Below are 17,796 nucleotides of genomic sequence, written 5' to 3'. Positions count from 1 at the left end.
GTCTGCTCACTTAATTTGTAATAAAAACATCTTTGCCATTCTGAAGCTTCCCTCCAACCACTTTGCATATTATTTTATATATACTGTCATTCTGTACTTGCCAAATTTGCTGCAGAAATCTCCCTCCACTGAGTCTGGCTGCAACCATTATAACTGTGGGCAGGTGAAGCTGCTGCCTGTTCACTTCCTGGATTTACACAGACACACAGATGCACACCTCCAGCTCTGCAGCTTTCATTGGCCCTCTTATGACTCACCCCCCCCCCTCCCTTCCTGGCAAATTCTCAAAAGAGTGAGAGAAAGAGCTGTGCATGATGTCATAAGCCTAGGCTTTTTACCAGACAAGAAACAGGAAGTGGTCTGTATAAGGTATTTACTGGCAGAAAAAAATGTTTTACTATCCAAAGTTAAAAATCCAAAGTTAAAACAACAAGGGCAGAAGATTTAATAGAATGAAAGATGAAAAAAATGACTGAAGTTCTGCTTTATAAAGCCAATCTATTTCAGGGGTTGTAAGAGTCTTCATCAGGGTTACCATACAATATGCATATACACCCTAAGTTACCTTAAAGCAGACCTTTCATAAAAATCTGCTTTATTGATAGCACACCACACCCAAAATGAAAAACTACAAAAGGGTGCCAAAAATTAGACATTGTAAAAAAAAAAAAAAAAAAAAAGAATAATACTGAGAGTACATTCTTGTGGGATTTTCAGCACCTAGATTTTTCAGGGGATGTTTACAGCAACGGCCCACTGCTAGAGGAAGTGGATTCGAGCAGGGATCAGGGGAAAGTAGTTTTTTCTACAATGCCTCATTTTTGGCACCCCCCTGTAACAATTTTTTTTTATTTGGGTGGCTGTCATCTAAAAGACCTTACATTTACATGCAAAGTCTATCTGAACGTCACACTTGATGACACTGTATTGCCATTGATTTATATATATATATATATATATATATATATATATATATATATATATATATATATATATATATATATATATATATATATATATATATATATATATATATATATATATATATATATATATATATATATATATATATATATATATATATATATATATATATATATAGAATTTTAGTCCTGATTAAGAGGACCCCCTCAGAACCCATGGATAGCATAAAAATGTTTAGGGGTTAATCATTTCCTAGCTCTAATACTGGTTTGGTGCTCTCTTTCCTGTATTTCTGATCAGTTATAAGAGGAAAACTTTGTGAAGGACCTTTCTGCCAAACAACTGGCATCATTCAACAGTTTGACACCTCTCCTCTCAGTGATATGACACAAGAAATACATTTTGACTCTGCAGCATAACAAGGGGGGTGAAAATGATAAATTATTTGACAGCAGAGAAAATGTATTAGAGTGCATTAGTATGCATTTGTGAATGTATTCAGGGCAGCAATGATATGATTTATGTGGATATTTTCTTTTGCACGATGGCAAAGTACAGAATAGAGTTTTCTATAAGATTGTATACGATTTTATAAGGTTAATAATGAACAATGTTACTATTTGTAGTGATCCTCCAAGGAAACGGTGGACAAAATTTGTTTGTGATGTGTGAAATGGCTGTATGTCATGAATATTTATTGACACATTATAAAAGTTGTGAGATGGCACATTTAATGAAAGTATGCCAATAGACTATATCCATTTACTGATGATGGAATTTCTCAGAGGCTCTTCAGAATTTCATTTGCAGTAATGGAGCTACACAGTCAAATTCATCACATATACATCAAACGAAAAGGTAAAAAAAAAAAAAATTGTACTACTCCATTTAAGGATATACAGAAAATCTTTGTATTTATAAAATGTGCACAGCTAAATTTTATTGCCAGCTCCACCTTAAAGCTAACGTTTCAAATTTACATGCTGGAAAGCTGAATTTATTGCTTGCCAATGGAACCTTTGAGAGATGGGGGAAGTTGTTGGAGTCAACCCATCTTTGCCCAATCAGTAATGAAATTACCTTTTCTTTGTAAACATATGGACACATTTTGATAGGACTATTTTAAAGCATTGAGCCTGAAGTTTAAAGCCCAGCATCTAAATTCTGTGAACTTTTGTTGCTGTAACCTAATGTAGCTGTAACCTGAATATGTTTTTTCTTTTTTTTTTTGTCAGGAAAGAAAGGCATTTCTTCTGACGGAGAGGTAGTTCTGACTCACATGAAGAAATTAATACATGATTATGACAGTGACCAATTTGGATCTCAGAGTTTAAATGGAGATGCCTTAGCTCACACAGACACAGCTTCAGACTGTCCATCAGATGTGCCAGTTAAAGAATCCAGCACATGTGGGATGGTGGTATCTGATCCCCTTCAGCAGTTCAAGAGGCTGTATAAGTTTGAGTCAGAGGATTCTGGAGTTGAGATGCCAAGTGGAGCCAACTCACCCTCTACACCTAAAGGATCAGAGAAGAGTTTTGTGATGCATAGTAGAGATTCCTCCTGTGATTCAGGGGTGCTCAGCGCATCATCTTCACCTACTGTAGGCCACATGGAAATGAATGCAGGTACACATGTAGACGACACCAATAACTTTCTTTCTAATACCGAACACTCTAAGGAGTATAATGACAATGGCAAAGACAATGTTGAAGACCAAGAAAACACCATAGAAGATTTTATTGACTGCCAGGAAGAGGAGGAATTGGATTTGCCACCATGCAGTGATGAAAATGACTGCACAGACAACACATTGTACTGTACGGCACTCTCATCCACAATAGAGGAAGATACAAAAGCTGTGAATGACTTTTACAAGGACACGTTTGATGAAATTCAGGGTTTGCATCAGTTGAAAAGATGCCAAACAAGTGACAGTCTGGATGAATATATGGATGAATGTTGTCGATTGAGTGAGGTAAGAAGATATCTATATTATGTATATTTTACTGATTATGCTGTTGCCTGCTATATGTATACATTTTGTGAAGTTAGAATATGTTTATGGATTTCAAAACTAATTGAGAAATACAGGTCAACAAGGCAAAGTGCTACACGCAGTTTCCAAAATAATAATAATTAGAATTTTTTTTTTTCAAAATGCTTTTTCTAGCTTTGGAGAGAGTTTCTAGGGATACAACCTATGTCTGCCAGTTTTTCTGCTTTCTATCCCAATGAAATAAATGTAATAATGGAAATCCCACAAACAGATGGAAACAAAAACCTAGTAGACATTACAACCCCACTCAAGCAATAGTAGTGCTTTTATTGCTGCTCTTCCATTGGAGAAATTCTCTTCAATTCTTTACCCAATAACACAACAGAAATTGAGGGCAATCTTCCAGATGGTACAATGACAATACCGTTTAATACAGGAGGAATCGGAGAGCCCTGCTCATTAAAGCATACAATCTAAGAGGGAGGGTCAAGAGATACAAAAGGTAATAGCTATGGGAGATGAGCTGATGGAGAAATAAGTGTACAGTTGTTAGGTGGGGGCCAGATAGGCCCCTCTGAAGAGATGAGTTTTCGGGGATCATCTGAAAGTGGACAGAGTAGGAGATAGTCGTACAGATTGGGGTAGGGAGTTACATTGGATGGGAGAAGCTCTTAGAGAAGAATGGGGTGAGGTGACAAGGGAGTTAGAGAGCAGGAGGTCTTGGGAGGAACAAAGAGAATGATTTGGTTGGTATTTTGAGACTAGGTTAAAGAAGTATGGGTTTCTTTTTTTTTCTTAGATTTATACTTGCCTAGGTGGATGCAGCATCCTTCCGATGCTGCATCTGTCCTCCAGCGCCTCTACACTGAGAACCTACAGTCTACAGCTCCGTGAGCAGAGAGCTGTAGACTGTCAGTCACAGCTCTCTGCTATTCTCCCTCCATGCTCATTGGAGTGCCAAACAAATTGCACTCCTGTGATCCATAGGAGAAGCCCAGCCAAACGAGCTTTGGCTAGACTTCTCCTTTAATGATGTAGCTGGGGGCGGAGTTATGGATGGCTTTGTAAGTTATTGTTAGTATCCTGAATTTAATTTGTTATGTGAGCGGAAGCAAGTGGAGGGATTGGCAGAGAGGGGTAGCAGATACTGAGCTTTTTATAAGGTGGATGAGCCTAGCAGCAGCATTCATGATGGACTAAAGGGGGATAGCCTTTGTAAGGGTAAGCCAACGAGGAGGGAGTTGCAGTAGTCGAAGCGAGAGATGGCCAGGGAGTGAATTAGAAGCTTTGTGCTGTCATTGGTTAGGAAGGGGCATTTCTTGCAGATGTTGCGGAGGTTGAGGCGGCAAGCTGTGGACAGTGAATGGTTGTGGGGCCGAAAGGATAGTTCAGAGTCCAGGATTACACCTAGAACCTTGGCATGCGGGGACTGGTTGACAGTTGTGGCATTGATTTTGACAGAGAAATCAGTGGAAGAGGCACGTGGGGGAGAAAATATTATGAGCTTGGTTTTGGATAGATTGAGTTTGAACAAGTGGTGTGACATCTAGGCTGATATGTCTGTTAGTAAATTAGTGATCAAATTGATTGTTTTGGGATGTTGATTTACTGAGGTTGATTAACTGAAGGATTTGAGAATGTTCTTGCAACAAATTGTGTGAATTTCTATTTCAATTATCCAAGCATGTGGAGATGGCGGGGATTTTCTTCCATGATTGGATAATTAAAGTGAATCTTCTCACGTTTTATTGTGTTAACATTTTCAAATCCTTTAGTAAATTAGCCCCATTGTGTCAATGTGCTAGGATTTGTTGTTTTCAGTGTCATGTATCCAGGTGTCACTAGCAGAAACTATCTGTACTCATTCTTAGCAACACTTAAAATTAAAACTCTTATTCTTTCTTTTTTGATGCAGAACTGAATAAGATTGGTGGTTGTGGGAAATCTGTGATAGCTCTCACTTGCAGCATGTTCATACACGAAGCCTGTTGTACAAAGTGACATAAATATCATTTAGTAGATAGCCTAAGGCCAGGAATGGATTTTTGAACTCAACTTGAGATCTCTTCTTAGACTGTACAGGTGTGGAAAAGAGTGTATCATAAAGTATCTATGCAGCAATTGCAGCTGCTTGACTTGAGTGATAAGTGTTTGAACCTTTGATTTTGCTATGAGGTCTAGGTGTTGGTGCCGCTATACATTTCATATTCAGGAATACAAGCTTAAAGTGTATCTAGGGCCAAAACATATTTTTATTGTTTTAGACACTCTTACAGAAAGTCAGGGGAAATCCAAAATTTATGGTTGTCACCTGAACAGATGGGGAGGGACAATTTTCTTTTACAAAGGTTTTTATTAGTAAGTAGCATGGATATATAAAAACTGACTGACAAACTAAAAAAAAAAAAAAAAAAACCCGATACATGTGACATAACTTAGGGCTCAAATCCAAAGCGGGGTGAAAAGTGGTTACAGTGAGTAGATTGTATTAATAGGTAAGCTGAATCACTGTATTAGGTAGTGTTCAAGTGTTCCTTGAAAAAAGGCATAACAATCTGTAGAAACAATAACCAAAAAACAGAAGAGTTAGAGGCGATCAAGCTTCAAAACTATAGAGAGAGACACTGAATTATCCACTCTCGACTGTTAAGCCATAAGGCTGTCAGTCTGTTGTGATATAGGGAGAGATGTAGTGTTAGAAGGACCTCTTCAGCTAAAGAAGAAAAGGGTGAGAATGGGGAGGGACAAGTTTCTGTGACAACTGATTCAGAGGAGATTTCCCCCAAGTTTGAAGAAATTTCCTCACACTTCTTGTTGTGTCTGTGGAACAAAAGATAAAGAGGAATCCCCTTAATAGGACCCAAACAGCTTTCCCACGCTATGCAAAACAACCAAAAAAAAAAAATTTGCCTTATATGCTTTAATGGTGGTGATCAGCAGGTAAGGTACAGTATGATCATTGTATGGGCAATTTAAAGCCTAATTGAATTAAATAATAAAAAAATAATAATATTCAGCAATACTATTCAGCACAAAGGAACCTTTTTTCCCTACAGTGTGATGCATCTTTTGTACTACTTTCTTCTGGTTTAGTAGAAATCTTCATCCTCCAATGCCCCCCCCCCCCCAACCCCCACAATCTTCAAGTGCAGCAGGAGTTAAAATAGAAGTATGTTTTTTTTTTCTTTACTTACCTATGTGGATGCAGCATCAGACCGATGCTGCATCTGTCCCCCGCCGTCTCTGCACTGAGAACCGAGCCACCGAACATTGCCGATGGCTCGGTTTTCACAGATCCCCGAGAGGAGAGCTGCTGACTGTCTGTGAGCGTCTCTCCTCTCTCCTTCTCCACGCTCACTGGAGCGCTGAGCTGTGGAAGGGCGGGGAGCAGCTCGCTGAAACTGCCATCAGTCAAGGCAGCTAGCGGATGCAGACTTCTGAAGTCGGGATGACGCGTTGCCTCGACTGATGGCAGTGATGTCAGCAGACTTCAGACCGATCTTCTCTGAAAACGGGTCAAAGGAGTGCAAAACGAATTGCACTCCTGTGACCCAGAGAAGAAGTCCAGCCTAAAATGCTCAGGATGGACTTCTCCTTTAATAGAACTAAGGGAGGTGTGACAGGCAATCATATGACTATGCACACCCTTTTTGCCCTGCTCCTCCATTCATAGAAGCCTTACTACAGCTTCTGGGAATGAAAAACAATCTATAAATGGAGGGGATGAACCTTTCAGTCATCTGCCCATCCTTCATTTAGATTGTGTTTCATTCCTAGAAACTGTAGTACAGCTTCTGTGAATGGAAGAGCTGGGCGAAAAGGGCGGGCTTAGCCAGGCACTCTTGATGAGTGCCTGTCACAGCTTCTTTGGTTCTATTAACCCCTGCTGCACCGGAAGATTATGGCAGCAGGTGTTGGGTGGTAGGAAGATTTCTACTAAACCGGAAGGCAGCACAAGGGACACATCACACACACAAAAGGTAAGTAATGTCCCTTGTACTGATTGCTTATGTTTTTATTTTTACTACACTTGCTTTAACAATGCTGGGGCAAGGCCATACTGTACTCAACATAGCACAAAATAATGTGCTTAACAGAGGTGCCCAAGGTAAAATATCCTCCTGTAATCTCTATGTTTTATGTGGGCCACCCAGCACCAGAACTTATTAATGCCATTGTTTGATATAATATAGGTCATCAAGCTGTCATTATATGTTCCATCTCTTTACGAAACTGTAAAGAGTAAGAAACAATGATAACATACCACTGGCAGCGCTTGTGCTTTCTATATATTTTGTAGATGAGTTACAGGTTTAGGACAGTATCGTATTAGACTGTTTGCTGTAATAAGCACCATATCTATCAAGGAAACAATGCTGCTGACTAATCAAAAGATTTCTTTGATCAACCAGTGCTTGGATCTCTAGCCAGCTGTCTGAGTCTTTCAATGTCTTGTACAGTAAAACCTTGCCTTCAAATTAGCAGGTTGTTGAAATAATCACCTCTCCTTCCCTTCTAATAATTACAGTCAGCCAGCAGTGTGATTTAACAATAGTGGTTACATAGCATAACAAGCATGGCACACGTAATGCCTTTTAGTGTGGTCTTAGTGGTAAAGAAAGATTTTAGCAAAGAAATTTCACCTAGGAGCATCTGTGTACAGTCCTGAAAGGTAGAAGGAACCTTTTCCCAGTACGGAGAGGCAAACTAACACTACAGAGGTTGATAATAGTTAATCATTGGCAGCTAGGCCTGTTGAATAAGTGCATTCTGGACATCTGACAAACCATGTCTTTTTGACAAAAGAAAATATTTGAGCTTCTCGGATAACTGTAGTTATTGTAACCAGTAGAATGTGGCAGAACGCTGTGTTTTATGGAGCTTACTCCACTGGTAAAGTAAACCTGAACTTTTTGGCTCAGAGAAACAAAGTGATTTAGTATCATGAAGTTGGCATAGTGCCCTACGTAATATACTCATCCTGGGCCTGGACTTACAATTTGGCAAGGCTGGCATTAGGACTGAGCTGTCTGTGAGCTATTATGGACTGGTCTTAGCTAACTTGGACTGTTCTTGATAAGTGGGCTATCTGTGTAAAAAACAAAAAGTAAGCTTCTCTGTTGAAAATAATTTGCTGAATAAACATTTAATATTTATTTTTTTAGATAGTTAAGCCATCCATAGAGGAATGTTTTTTGTTTTTTTTGACCAGCCTGTTGAATGAAAAAAATGTATTTGATTCCCCCATCCACATACAATCCTCCCTGCTAAGCTATTATATTCTGACAGTGGTAAGACTAATGCCACGTAGACACGAGCGGAATTTCCGTCAGAAAAAGTCCGATGGGAGCTTTTCATTGTATATTCCGACCATGTGTATGCCCCATCTGACCTTTTCCGTAGAAAATTCAGATGGACTTAGATAGAGAACATGTTCTATATTTTTCCAACGGAACTAATTACTATTGGAAAAAACGCTCGTCTGTATGCTGTTCCGACATACCAAAAACGAGGCATGCTCTGAAGCAAGTACGAGACGGAAGCGCTCGGTCTTTCTAGTCCCGTCGTACGTGTTGTACGTCACCGTGTTCTTGACGGTCGGACTTTGGTGTGACCATGTGTATGCAAGACAACTTGAGCGGAATTCCGTCGGAGAAACCTTCAGAGTTTATTCCGACGGCAAAACCGCTCGTGTGTATGCGGCATAAGACTTCCCCACTGTCAGAATACACTGATTAGCATTGCATTCTATAGCCTACAGCACTGATCGAGCAGTGAAAACCCGACAGGGTAGTTGAACAGAAGTTGATTGGTAGACACCGACAGCGCCCTTACATAGACTGAAATTCGGCCAATCCCTGTTGAACTGGCCGAAGTTTGAACCATGTATTGCTGGCTTTAGGCTTTTTTTTTTTTTTAAATTTAAATAACAACCAACATGTCATACTTACCTGCTCCGTGCAATGGTTATGCACATAGCAGCCCTGATCCTCCTCCTCTCGAGTCCCCTGCCAGTGCTCTGGGCCCCTCCCCATTGCCGAGTGCTGCATGCTAGGGGGGCACTTATGTGTGCTTGCTTCCGAGCCAGGTCTCTGTGACAATAAGATACACAGAGCGTGGCTTAGCCCCTGCCCCCTGCTCCCGCCTCACTGGATGTGACGATACAATGGCTCCTGCTGCTGCATCTCAGCCAATTAAAAGAGAGAGACCTGTGACAGCCTCGGCTCTCATGCACATCACTGGATCAGGATCCGACTTAGGTAAATATTAGGAGAGCTGAGGGGGAGCTGCACACTGAAGGTTAAAAAACTTTTAGCCTTTACAACCGTTTTAAGCGTTATTCTCTACAATGACAACACAGAAGCAATACAAACTTAATAGGGGTTATAATCCTTCGCTACTCTACACAAAACTAGGAAATAAAAGTTTTGACTACACATACACTTTAAGCATAAGGTCTAAAGAAGGAAGATCACAAATTAGCAAATTATAGCTTCTCTGTACCTAATCTTAACAGGAAAGATTATGTTTCAAGAAAAAGCTTTTGGAGTCATGTACATTGTAGGCTTGTAAATGCACTGACTTCCGTCATTAGGCTAGATCCAGTATTGTACCTCAATCCATACATTCCTATTTAAGAACTCAAAAGCATTCCACCTTTTTAAGCAGTCCCTAATTAGTGGCCATTGGAGGTCACATGGAACAGACCAATATGACACAATACACAAAGAACATTTGGCTAGTAATATTTAAACAAACCACTGTAAAGGTTTAAAAATGGCATTACTGAAATATATGAGGAATGCATTGCTGCGTCAATTGATTACCTTTGTGCCTACATTGTTTTATTCTGAATAAACATCAATCTACTTTTTCAACTCAGGTTCAACAATGTGTAAATAATTTAAGTTTCAAGTCAGTACAAACATTTTTGTTGAATGGGGCTTTAGGAACAGTTTGGCGCCCCTCCAGCCCTTTTTGCTTCCATACTTCAGAAGCTCAGGTAAAGACCTCAATGCTGACAGACAAACACTTGTTTAATGTTCAAACTGTACCGTCGCTGAGCCTTTAAAGCAATCTTGTAATGTATCTGTAGAGGTAAAAAAGTAAATTGTGACAGGAGTTATTGTATTTGGTTAAACATTTATTTTCAGATGACAGTAATCTCATGAGAACACAGTAAACATCACTGAAGAAATTAAACGGTATTAAAGGATTGAATGATATGTTTACTCTGTGACTCTCTGAGTTTACTCATAGTAGATCAGATGATAACCTCTGTGTAATACTGACCCTACATGTGCAGATTTCTAAGGTGACATACCCTCCAGGGACATGGTAAAATACCCGTGATGCATTAAAAAACGTTATCATTTTATTTTAAGTAAGTAATCCGTCATGACAGTTGAAAAATAAAACATGGAACTTGTTCTGTGCCATGCCCGTTACACTCGATCCTAGGTGATTAGACATGCATACAATAAATCAGACAGACAAGCAATAATCTGTCTGTGTAATCTAGTTGTTTAACCATACAGTTTTGATTTTTATTCATCAAATAAATATATCTACCACAAAAGAATGCTGAATTGTGCTGTGAAATTGCCAAGTTTGTGCAGTGCAATACAAAATTAAGGCAGACATTACAGTTAGAATACAATTTCGTACAAGAGGAATCAGAGGGCCCTGCTTGTTAGAGCTTACAATCTAGGAGGGAGGGTCAATTGATACAAAAGGTAATAACTGTGGGGGATGAGCTGATGGAAAAACACAGTGTATTAGTTAGCAGGATAGGTGTCTTTGAAGAGAATCGTTTTCGGGGGTCGTCTAAAGATGGATAGATTAGGAGATAGTCGGACAGATTTGGGTAGGGAGCGCCAAAGGATGGGAGAAGCTCGGGAGAAATCCTGGAGGCGAGCATGGGAGGAGGTGACAAGGGAATTAGAGAGCAGGAGGTCTTGGGAGCACCCAAGAGAGCGGTTTGGTTGATATTTTGAGACCAGGTTAGTGATGTAGCTGGGGGTAGAGTTGTGGATGACTTTGTAAGTTGTTGTTAGTATTTTGAATTTTATTCGTTGGGTGAGCGGAAGCCAGTGGAGGGATTGGCAGAGAGCCATACTAGACACTGAATGGTTAGTAAGGTGGATGAGTCTGGCAGCAGCATTCCTATGTAAAGGTAATCCAAAGAGGAGAGAGTTGCAGTAGTCAAGGTGAGAGATAACCAGGGAGTGAATAAAAAGCTTTGTGGTGTCATTTGTTAAAAAGGGGCGTATTCTGGAGATGTTGCGGAGGTGAGGCCATTTACTCTAAAAGCTTGTGTATGCTGACCAGTATTTCCTGTGTAGGCTGGCTGAGCACTGCTCAACCACAGATGAACTGTACTCATCTTATTCATAACACAGGTATGAAAAGAACACTGCTGTACATGAACCTTGGAAAAACTATTTAAATAAGGACACCTATAAAACCAGAAGAAAGTTTAACCGTACCTCACTTTATCCAAAACAAAAATCTTTAAGAAGTTGGACTGTGTGTTCTAGATGAGCCTTTGCCAACCTTTAAGGATGTAAGGATGCCTTCCTTACATAAGTGGTCAGCATGAAGAATGCCTCTTTACATTGGTGGTCAGGGGGAGAATTCCTCTCTTGCATAGTTGGTAAGTGAGAAGAGTTCCTCCCTTTACGCTGGTTGTTAATGGGAAGAATGCCCCTCTTACGGACAGCTAAAATGATCATTGGTGTCATTCCCCTGGCTCTGCCAAGTGCCTTTGGACATGCAACTATGCAAGCCTGATCAGATGGGTTGGAAGTCAATAAACTACAGCTCAAGGAACCCCTAGCAACCTCTGGAGAAACTCTAGGGTTCCACAGACATTTTGTTGAGTAAGCCTGTTCTAGATGCTTATTAGTGCAAGCATATACATTTGCTTGTGTTTACCTTTGTGCACACAGGGTATAAGTTAGAGGAGCAGAACATGTGTGAGCAGTTGGCACAGACTCAGGACCTTGCATCAGCAGAGAAGTACTGTTGGTGGGATCCATGCTGTTTGTATTGCCTGGATTTCAATGCAGACTGTATGCTTGTAGTAAGGAGGATAAAAAATATGTCACTGCTGCAGGCAAAATAATGTTTCTGTGAAGATGCATCTGTTTAGCCTAAGTACAAAGAACTTCATTTTGAATAGAAAATGTTTTCCTTTTCATAGTTACATAGTTAGCCTGGTTGAAAAAAGATACAAGTCCATCTAATTCAACCAATGTTTTCATGGAAAAACATTTTTGAACTGTATTTTATAAGAGGAATAAAACTGTACAGTCAATACCATTTGATTTTCCAACACGTGATCAGTCAGTTCTCGGGATTAGAGGCGGCAGGGAACCGCTGTAGCATCGAACCGATGCTGAATCAGGTAGGTAAGTATGTACGTTTATTTTTTTTACAATCCCACACTTCTACTTTAAAATTCAGCTTTAAGTGGCTGCCTAAAATGTCGTATATAGCAATTTTCCCAAGGTTTAATTACTCATCCTTTAAAATGCAGATGGTGAAACTGTGCCTGGGGTTACCAGCTGGTTATCTAGACACAAAGGCATGGACATCGCTTACTTACTCAACACTAAGTTTTTATTTTTATATCTTTTCGTGGAACTCATATTCTCTCAAACCCCATCATTTCCTGTATAGGAAATAGCAAGCACATTGTTATTCCAGCAACATGAAAGGGAAAAAAATCTATTGCAGAATTATATTAAACGTGCATGAACACATTATGTTTAAAGATAGACTAGGTAGACCACAAAACTTCATTGTGAACAATAACAATACTTTATAGAATGAAATGCAGAATTCTTGGTTTGAGTTTTTCAAAATCGTACCTATGAAAACATATAGCAATTCATTATAAAATAAGCTTGAATCACCTTACATCACCCATGTTCTTGTACTTTTACACTACAGTACAGTACTTTTGTTGTTGTTTAGGCTTATAGTCATGTCTGTGTTAAAGCTTGTTGGAGGCCTTGTTACATAGTTACATATTTACACAGTTAGTCAGGTTGAAAAAAGACACAAGTCCATCCAGTTCAACCATAAAAATAAATAAATAAATAAATAAATAAATAAATAAATAAATAAATAAATAAAATAAAAAATATCGTACAATCCAATATACCCAATTCTATACCCACAGTTGATCCAGAGGAAGGCAAAAAACCCCACCAGAGCATCCTCCAATTTGCTACAGCAGGGGAAAAAAATTCCTTCCTGATCCCCCAAGAGGCAATCGGATTTTCCCTGGATCAACTTTACCTGTAAATGTTAGTACCCAGTTATATTATGTACATTTAGGAAAGTATCCAGGCCTTTCTTAACGCAATCTACTGAGCTTGACAGAACCACCTCAGGCGGGAGTCTATTCCACATTTTTATAGCTCTTACTGTGAAGAAACCTTTCCATATTTCGAGATGAAATCTCTTTTCCTCTAGACGTAAAGAGTGCCCCGTGTCCTCTGTGTTGACCGTTGTTGGTGGAGTGAGGGATACAAGTAAAGAAATAATTTTTACTCTATAAAAAGGGATACTCTATATATGGCTTGTAATTATTGCAGGCCATATAACCAATTTTGAGTACAACATCTAAGCAACTATTGGACCATGAGAGGGTCAGTATTAGGAGTTTCTGGTATTTCTGACTATCAGAATTGCTCTTTTTTGAGCTGAGAGATTTTACAAAGCTAAATGATCTCTGTCTGGTTGGGACAGGTTTCTGTCATTTTTATAGAAAGTACGAAAGATACCTGTCACCACATGTACATTGCATTTGTAGAAGATAGCATTGAACTCTTATGTTGAGGTGATTTACAGAATGTATCACTACCGCTCACTCTCAGTGAGGCATCTTACTATTTATTACTTGCCTTAGAAAAGATAAACATTTTTCTCTTTCTCTTTTGAACATATACTGTATATGTGTGCTTTTTACTAATACTATACCTAACTTTGCGTGACAGTATAACCATACATGGCTTTAATTAATCAGTTTGTAGCACAGTAAACCCTTCTTAAAACTAGAGGTATATAGGATTACCCCTCATTTCAGGACAGTGGGTGAAGCCAAATCATTCCTTTATGCCCCATCATCCAGATGCACATCCAGAAACACTGGTGCATAGTGCAAATATAGAATAATTTTATAGAGCCAGGTTTGAAATAAACGTCTTCATAATAAGAGACTATATCTGTACTATACATCAGCTTTTCTGGATGTGCATCTGGATGATGGTGCATTAAGGAATAATTTCATTCCCCACCCACTGTCCTGAAATAAGGAATAATCTTATTTTTGGGCTATGTGATGGAATGGAAGTGAATACCTTCTGCTCTAAGAGTGCACTCACACTGGGCATGGATGAACAGAACCATGCCCGGGTTTGATTGTCCCCACTCCCAATTCACTGGTTCACATTCACACTGGGCTATAGGCCAGTGTTCCCAGGCACACTTACATCATCACCTCTGCCAAATAGACCACAGGGATCCCTGCTTCTGTACTCTGTGATCTATGAAGAGTTCTGTATTCAGACACAGTGTGCGCTCACACTGACTGGAACTGTACTGGACCACAAGTGAACCATGACTGGGACCACCTCTTTCAAGTGCACCTATATTACACAAACAAACCAGACCAATGGGGTGAACAGTGCCCCCTAAGAATATTTTTACTGTGCTATACGTAACTGTACCTAATCTTATGGAAAATAGCAGGCTTGTAATGCCGCGTACACACGATCGGAATTTCGGCTCGCAAAAGACCGATGAGAGTTTTTCGCTGGAAAATGCGACCGTGTGTATGCTCCATCGAACTTTTGCTGGCCGAATTCCATCCAGCAAAAGATTGAGAGTATGTTCTCAATTTTTCGGTCTGGAAAAGTTCCTATCTGAAAATGTGATCGTCTGTGGCAATTCCAACGCATAAACTTCCTACGCATGTTCGGAAACAATTCGACGCATGCTCAGAAGCATTGAACTTCATTTTCTTGGCTCCTCGTAGTGTTGTACGTCACCGCGTTCTTGGCGGTCGTAAGTTCAGCAAACTTTTGCGTGACCATGTGTATGCAAGGCAAACTTGAGCGGAATGCCGTCGGAAAAGCCATCATATCTTTTTCCGACGAGAAGTCCGATCTTGTGTACGCGGCATTAGACTTTTGTCTTCAGCCTATGTATGAGTAAAAGCTTGATTGTCATTATCAATGTCTTAAAAAATGTAGAGAAGAAGGGGGCACACCCCAAAAGCTTATCCTGAAAAATTGGATGTTAGTGCAAATAAAAAAGTATCATGGACAGTACAGTAATTGTTTCTGTTTAAAAAAATTTATAAAAGTTAGCACATTTCTCCATAACCACATATGAAATCATTATTAGTGCAAAAACAGGGTAAAAGTTATCCATTGAATATCTTGCACCTTTTAATTTTTAATACACTACCCATTTACTTATTTCACATTGCTTTGGGATAAATAGGTGAGATTCAGACTGAAACATAACATGTTCAACTTACTATCTGTTGTGACTTCATCTTTATTTGGCCAGATAATCCATTACTCAGGCTGTAAGAACATCAGGTCTTTGAGCATATCCTGAACCTCATCTTAGAGGAAGCCAGGAACAAGAAGGGGATAATCCTGCTGTGATGTTGTTCCCAGCAGTGCCTTTTTATTCCTGACTATTAGGATGTTATGGAAAGAAATCCAGCTTAAACAATGCTTTGTGCCTTCCGCAGGGAATTGGGGTTCTACACAAACCAAAGGGGAATCGTGGTAAATTTTTCATTGTTACGTCATGTTTGTTAGTTAAGGGAAACAAAGCGTAGATACATTAGTAAAACAGGTGCAGATAGAATTGTATGTGAAACAAAGGGTAGATAATACAGAGTATGAACTTGGGCCTTCAGCAAATTGACAGTAAATAAACTTTTGTAGTGACTGATGTATTTTATGTCCACTGGCTACTGGAGAATATTGACAGGAAACATTTTAAATATACACACCAATCCTTGTGCTAGCAATGGAATGTGCACAAAGGAATAAACACCAAAAAACTCCAAATATCACAAGCAGCTATACAATACACTGGTAAACATTTTTTTAAGCTCCTCGGTGTAGAACTTTGTCAAAACCCATGTGAACAAAAAAGTGGACTACTGGTATCCACGTACTTAAGTTAAAGTAGAACTAAATGCAAAACTTTTTTTGTTCATTTTGCATAGCGTGAGGGGGATTTATAACCCTGGTCAGGTTTTTCTGCCATCTGTGTCCCATTGGGTAAAGTTCCCATCAGTTTTTTACTGACTTTTTCAAGAGACAGCCTATCTCTTGATGGAACGTGCCAGCAATGACCGTTTTATTTTTGCCTGTTTGTTCCTCATTGCTCAATATGGAGCTTTACATACATTTCATTTTGCCTTTCTCCTGATTTCGCATTAAACTCCTTTCTCTACATCCGCCTTCCAAAGGCTAATGGCTAAAGGTGTGGTGTGATCAGGGATCCTGGGGAGATTGTTGAGACTGAGACAGTCACAGTGCCTCCAAGAGTTGGTACTTCTCATATATACAGCAGTGTGGACACAAGTCTACTTGGATTTTAGCTGTTTTTTAGACCTATATCCCAGATTAAGATCTCATTTACATTCATGCATTGTGTAAATGCATGTGCATTGATGCACATTATTGCACCAAGTTAATATGCATTATATTAAGACCGTCCAATGAAATCAATAAACTTTAGACATACCGAAACACCCTAAAGTCTTGTTCACACTACGCGCGGCGGCTGTTTCTCAGACAGAATTGTGTGTCACGCATGGGGCAGCCCATTATTTCTAGTAGTGCGTACATGTGCACATTTTTTATGTTGTATTATACACATAGCGCTGAAGTTTTTGGGTTCTAAGAAACATTTCAAGATGGAAAGCACCTGACATTTTCATAAATATATTCTAGAACAATGACAAACAATTCCATTCATGTTGTGGCATTCAGGTAATTTGTATTGTTTAAAATTCTGTATTGGCTGTCTTTTTACTTCATGGTTCAACGATGCTGAAAAATATAATACCTACAAAAGACCACAGTGCAAATTCCATACAACTTGCCAAGCCTGTTAAAGAAAAGTCAACAGGGGAGTAAAGAATCTGGCACTCTGTCAACTGTCTTTTCAACTACTATGTCTGCTATGAACGCCAAAACCTAGAGTTATTTAAGGATTTAATTGATCTATCATGGATAACCTATGTGTTGAGAAAACCTATGCTGGCCATACACTAACTGATTTCTCCCACTATATTCCCACTATTGTGTTTTGACAGCAGGCCCTGTCAGCTGTCAAAATACCCAAACAATGGATGCATCTGATTGGATGCAGGTACTTACATAGTTACATAGTTAGTCTGGTTGAAAAAAGACACAAGACCATCTAGTTAAACCAATAAAGATACTGTTTGGCCAAGAATTTTCTTCCTGGCTCCTTTGATTCTTCAGTCAAGGGATATCGCGTGTGAGGGTCACTTGCTAAACAATCCAGATGGAAATCGATCAGTGTCTGGCCAGCTTTAGCCTAGCTAACACAAATAGGGGTTAATCTAAGCCTGAATGAAGAATCCTACTTTGCAATATGTACCATAAGCTCTGGGTGCAAGGTCCTTCTCTGGTGACTCGTGCCCCAGCACTGTTTCCAAACCACGAACACAAGTCTACATTGGTTGTGTTACAGGAGTATAATAAACAGAACTACAGGTATGCTCGTGAACTATATTGCACCTGGAAAAGTGATCTTTTATGTTGTAGTGATGCTAAGAATTAGAAGATATACTGTGATAA

The 17,796-nt window shown here is 39.4% G+C and overlaps 1 protein-coding gene across 1 annotated transcript in view; it reads left to right on the top strand.

Moving 5' to 3' along the window:
* LOC141106080 (uncharacterized) overlaps positions 1–17,796 on the top strand; it is a 62,900-nt gene that overhangs the window by 15,184 nt on the left and 29,920 nt on the right. The window contains exon 2 of the mRNA XM_073596481.1: positions 2,160–2,902. Coding sequence (XP_073452582.1) covers positions 2,160–2,902 — 743 coding nt within the window. The remainder of the gene's footprint in view (positions 1–2,159; positions 2,903–17,796) is intronic.

Source organism: Aquarana catesbeiana, linkage group LG08, assembly GCF_042186555.1.
Source record: "Aquarana catesbeiana isolate 2022-GZ linkage group LG08, ASM4218655v1, whole genome shotgun sequence".
NCBI lineage: Eukaryota > Metazoa > Chordata > Amphibia > Anura > Ranidae > Aquarana > Aquarana catesbeiana.
This window is presented reverse-complemented; position numbering and strand designations above follow the sequence as displayed.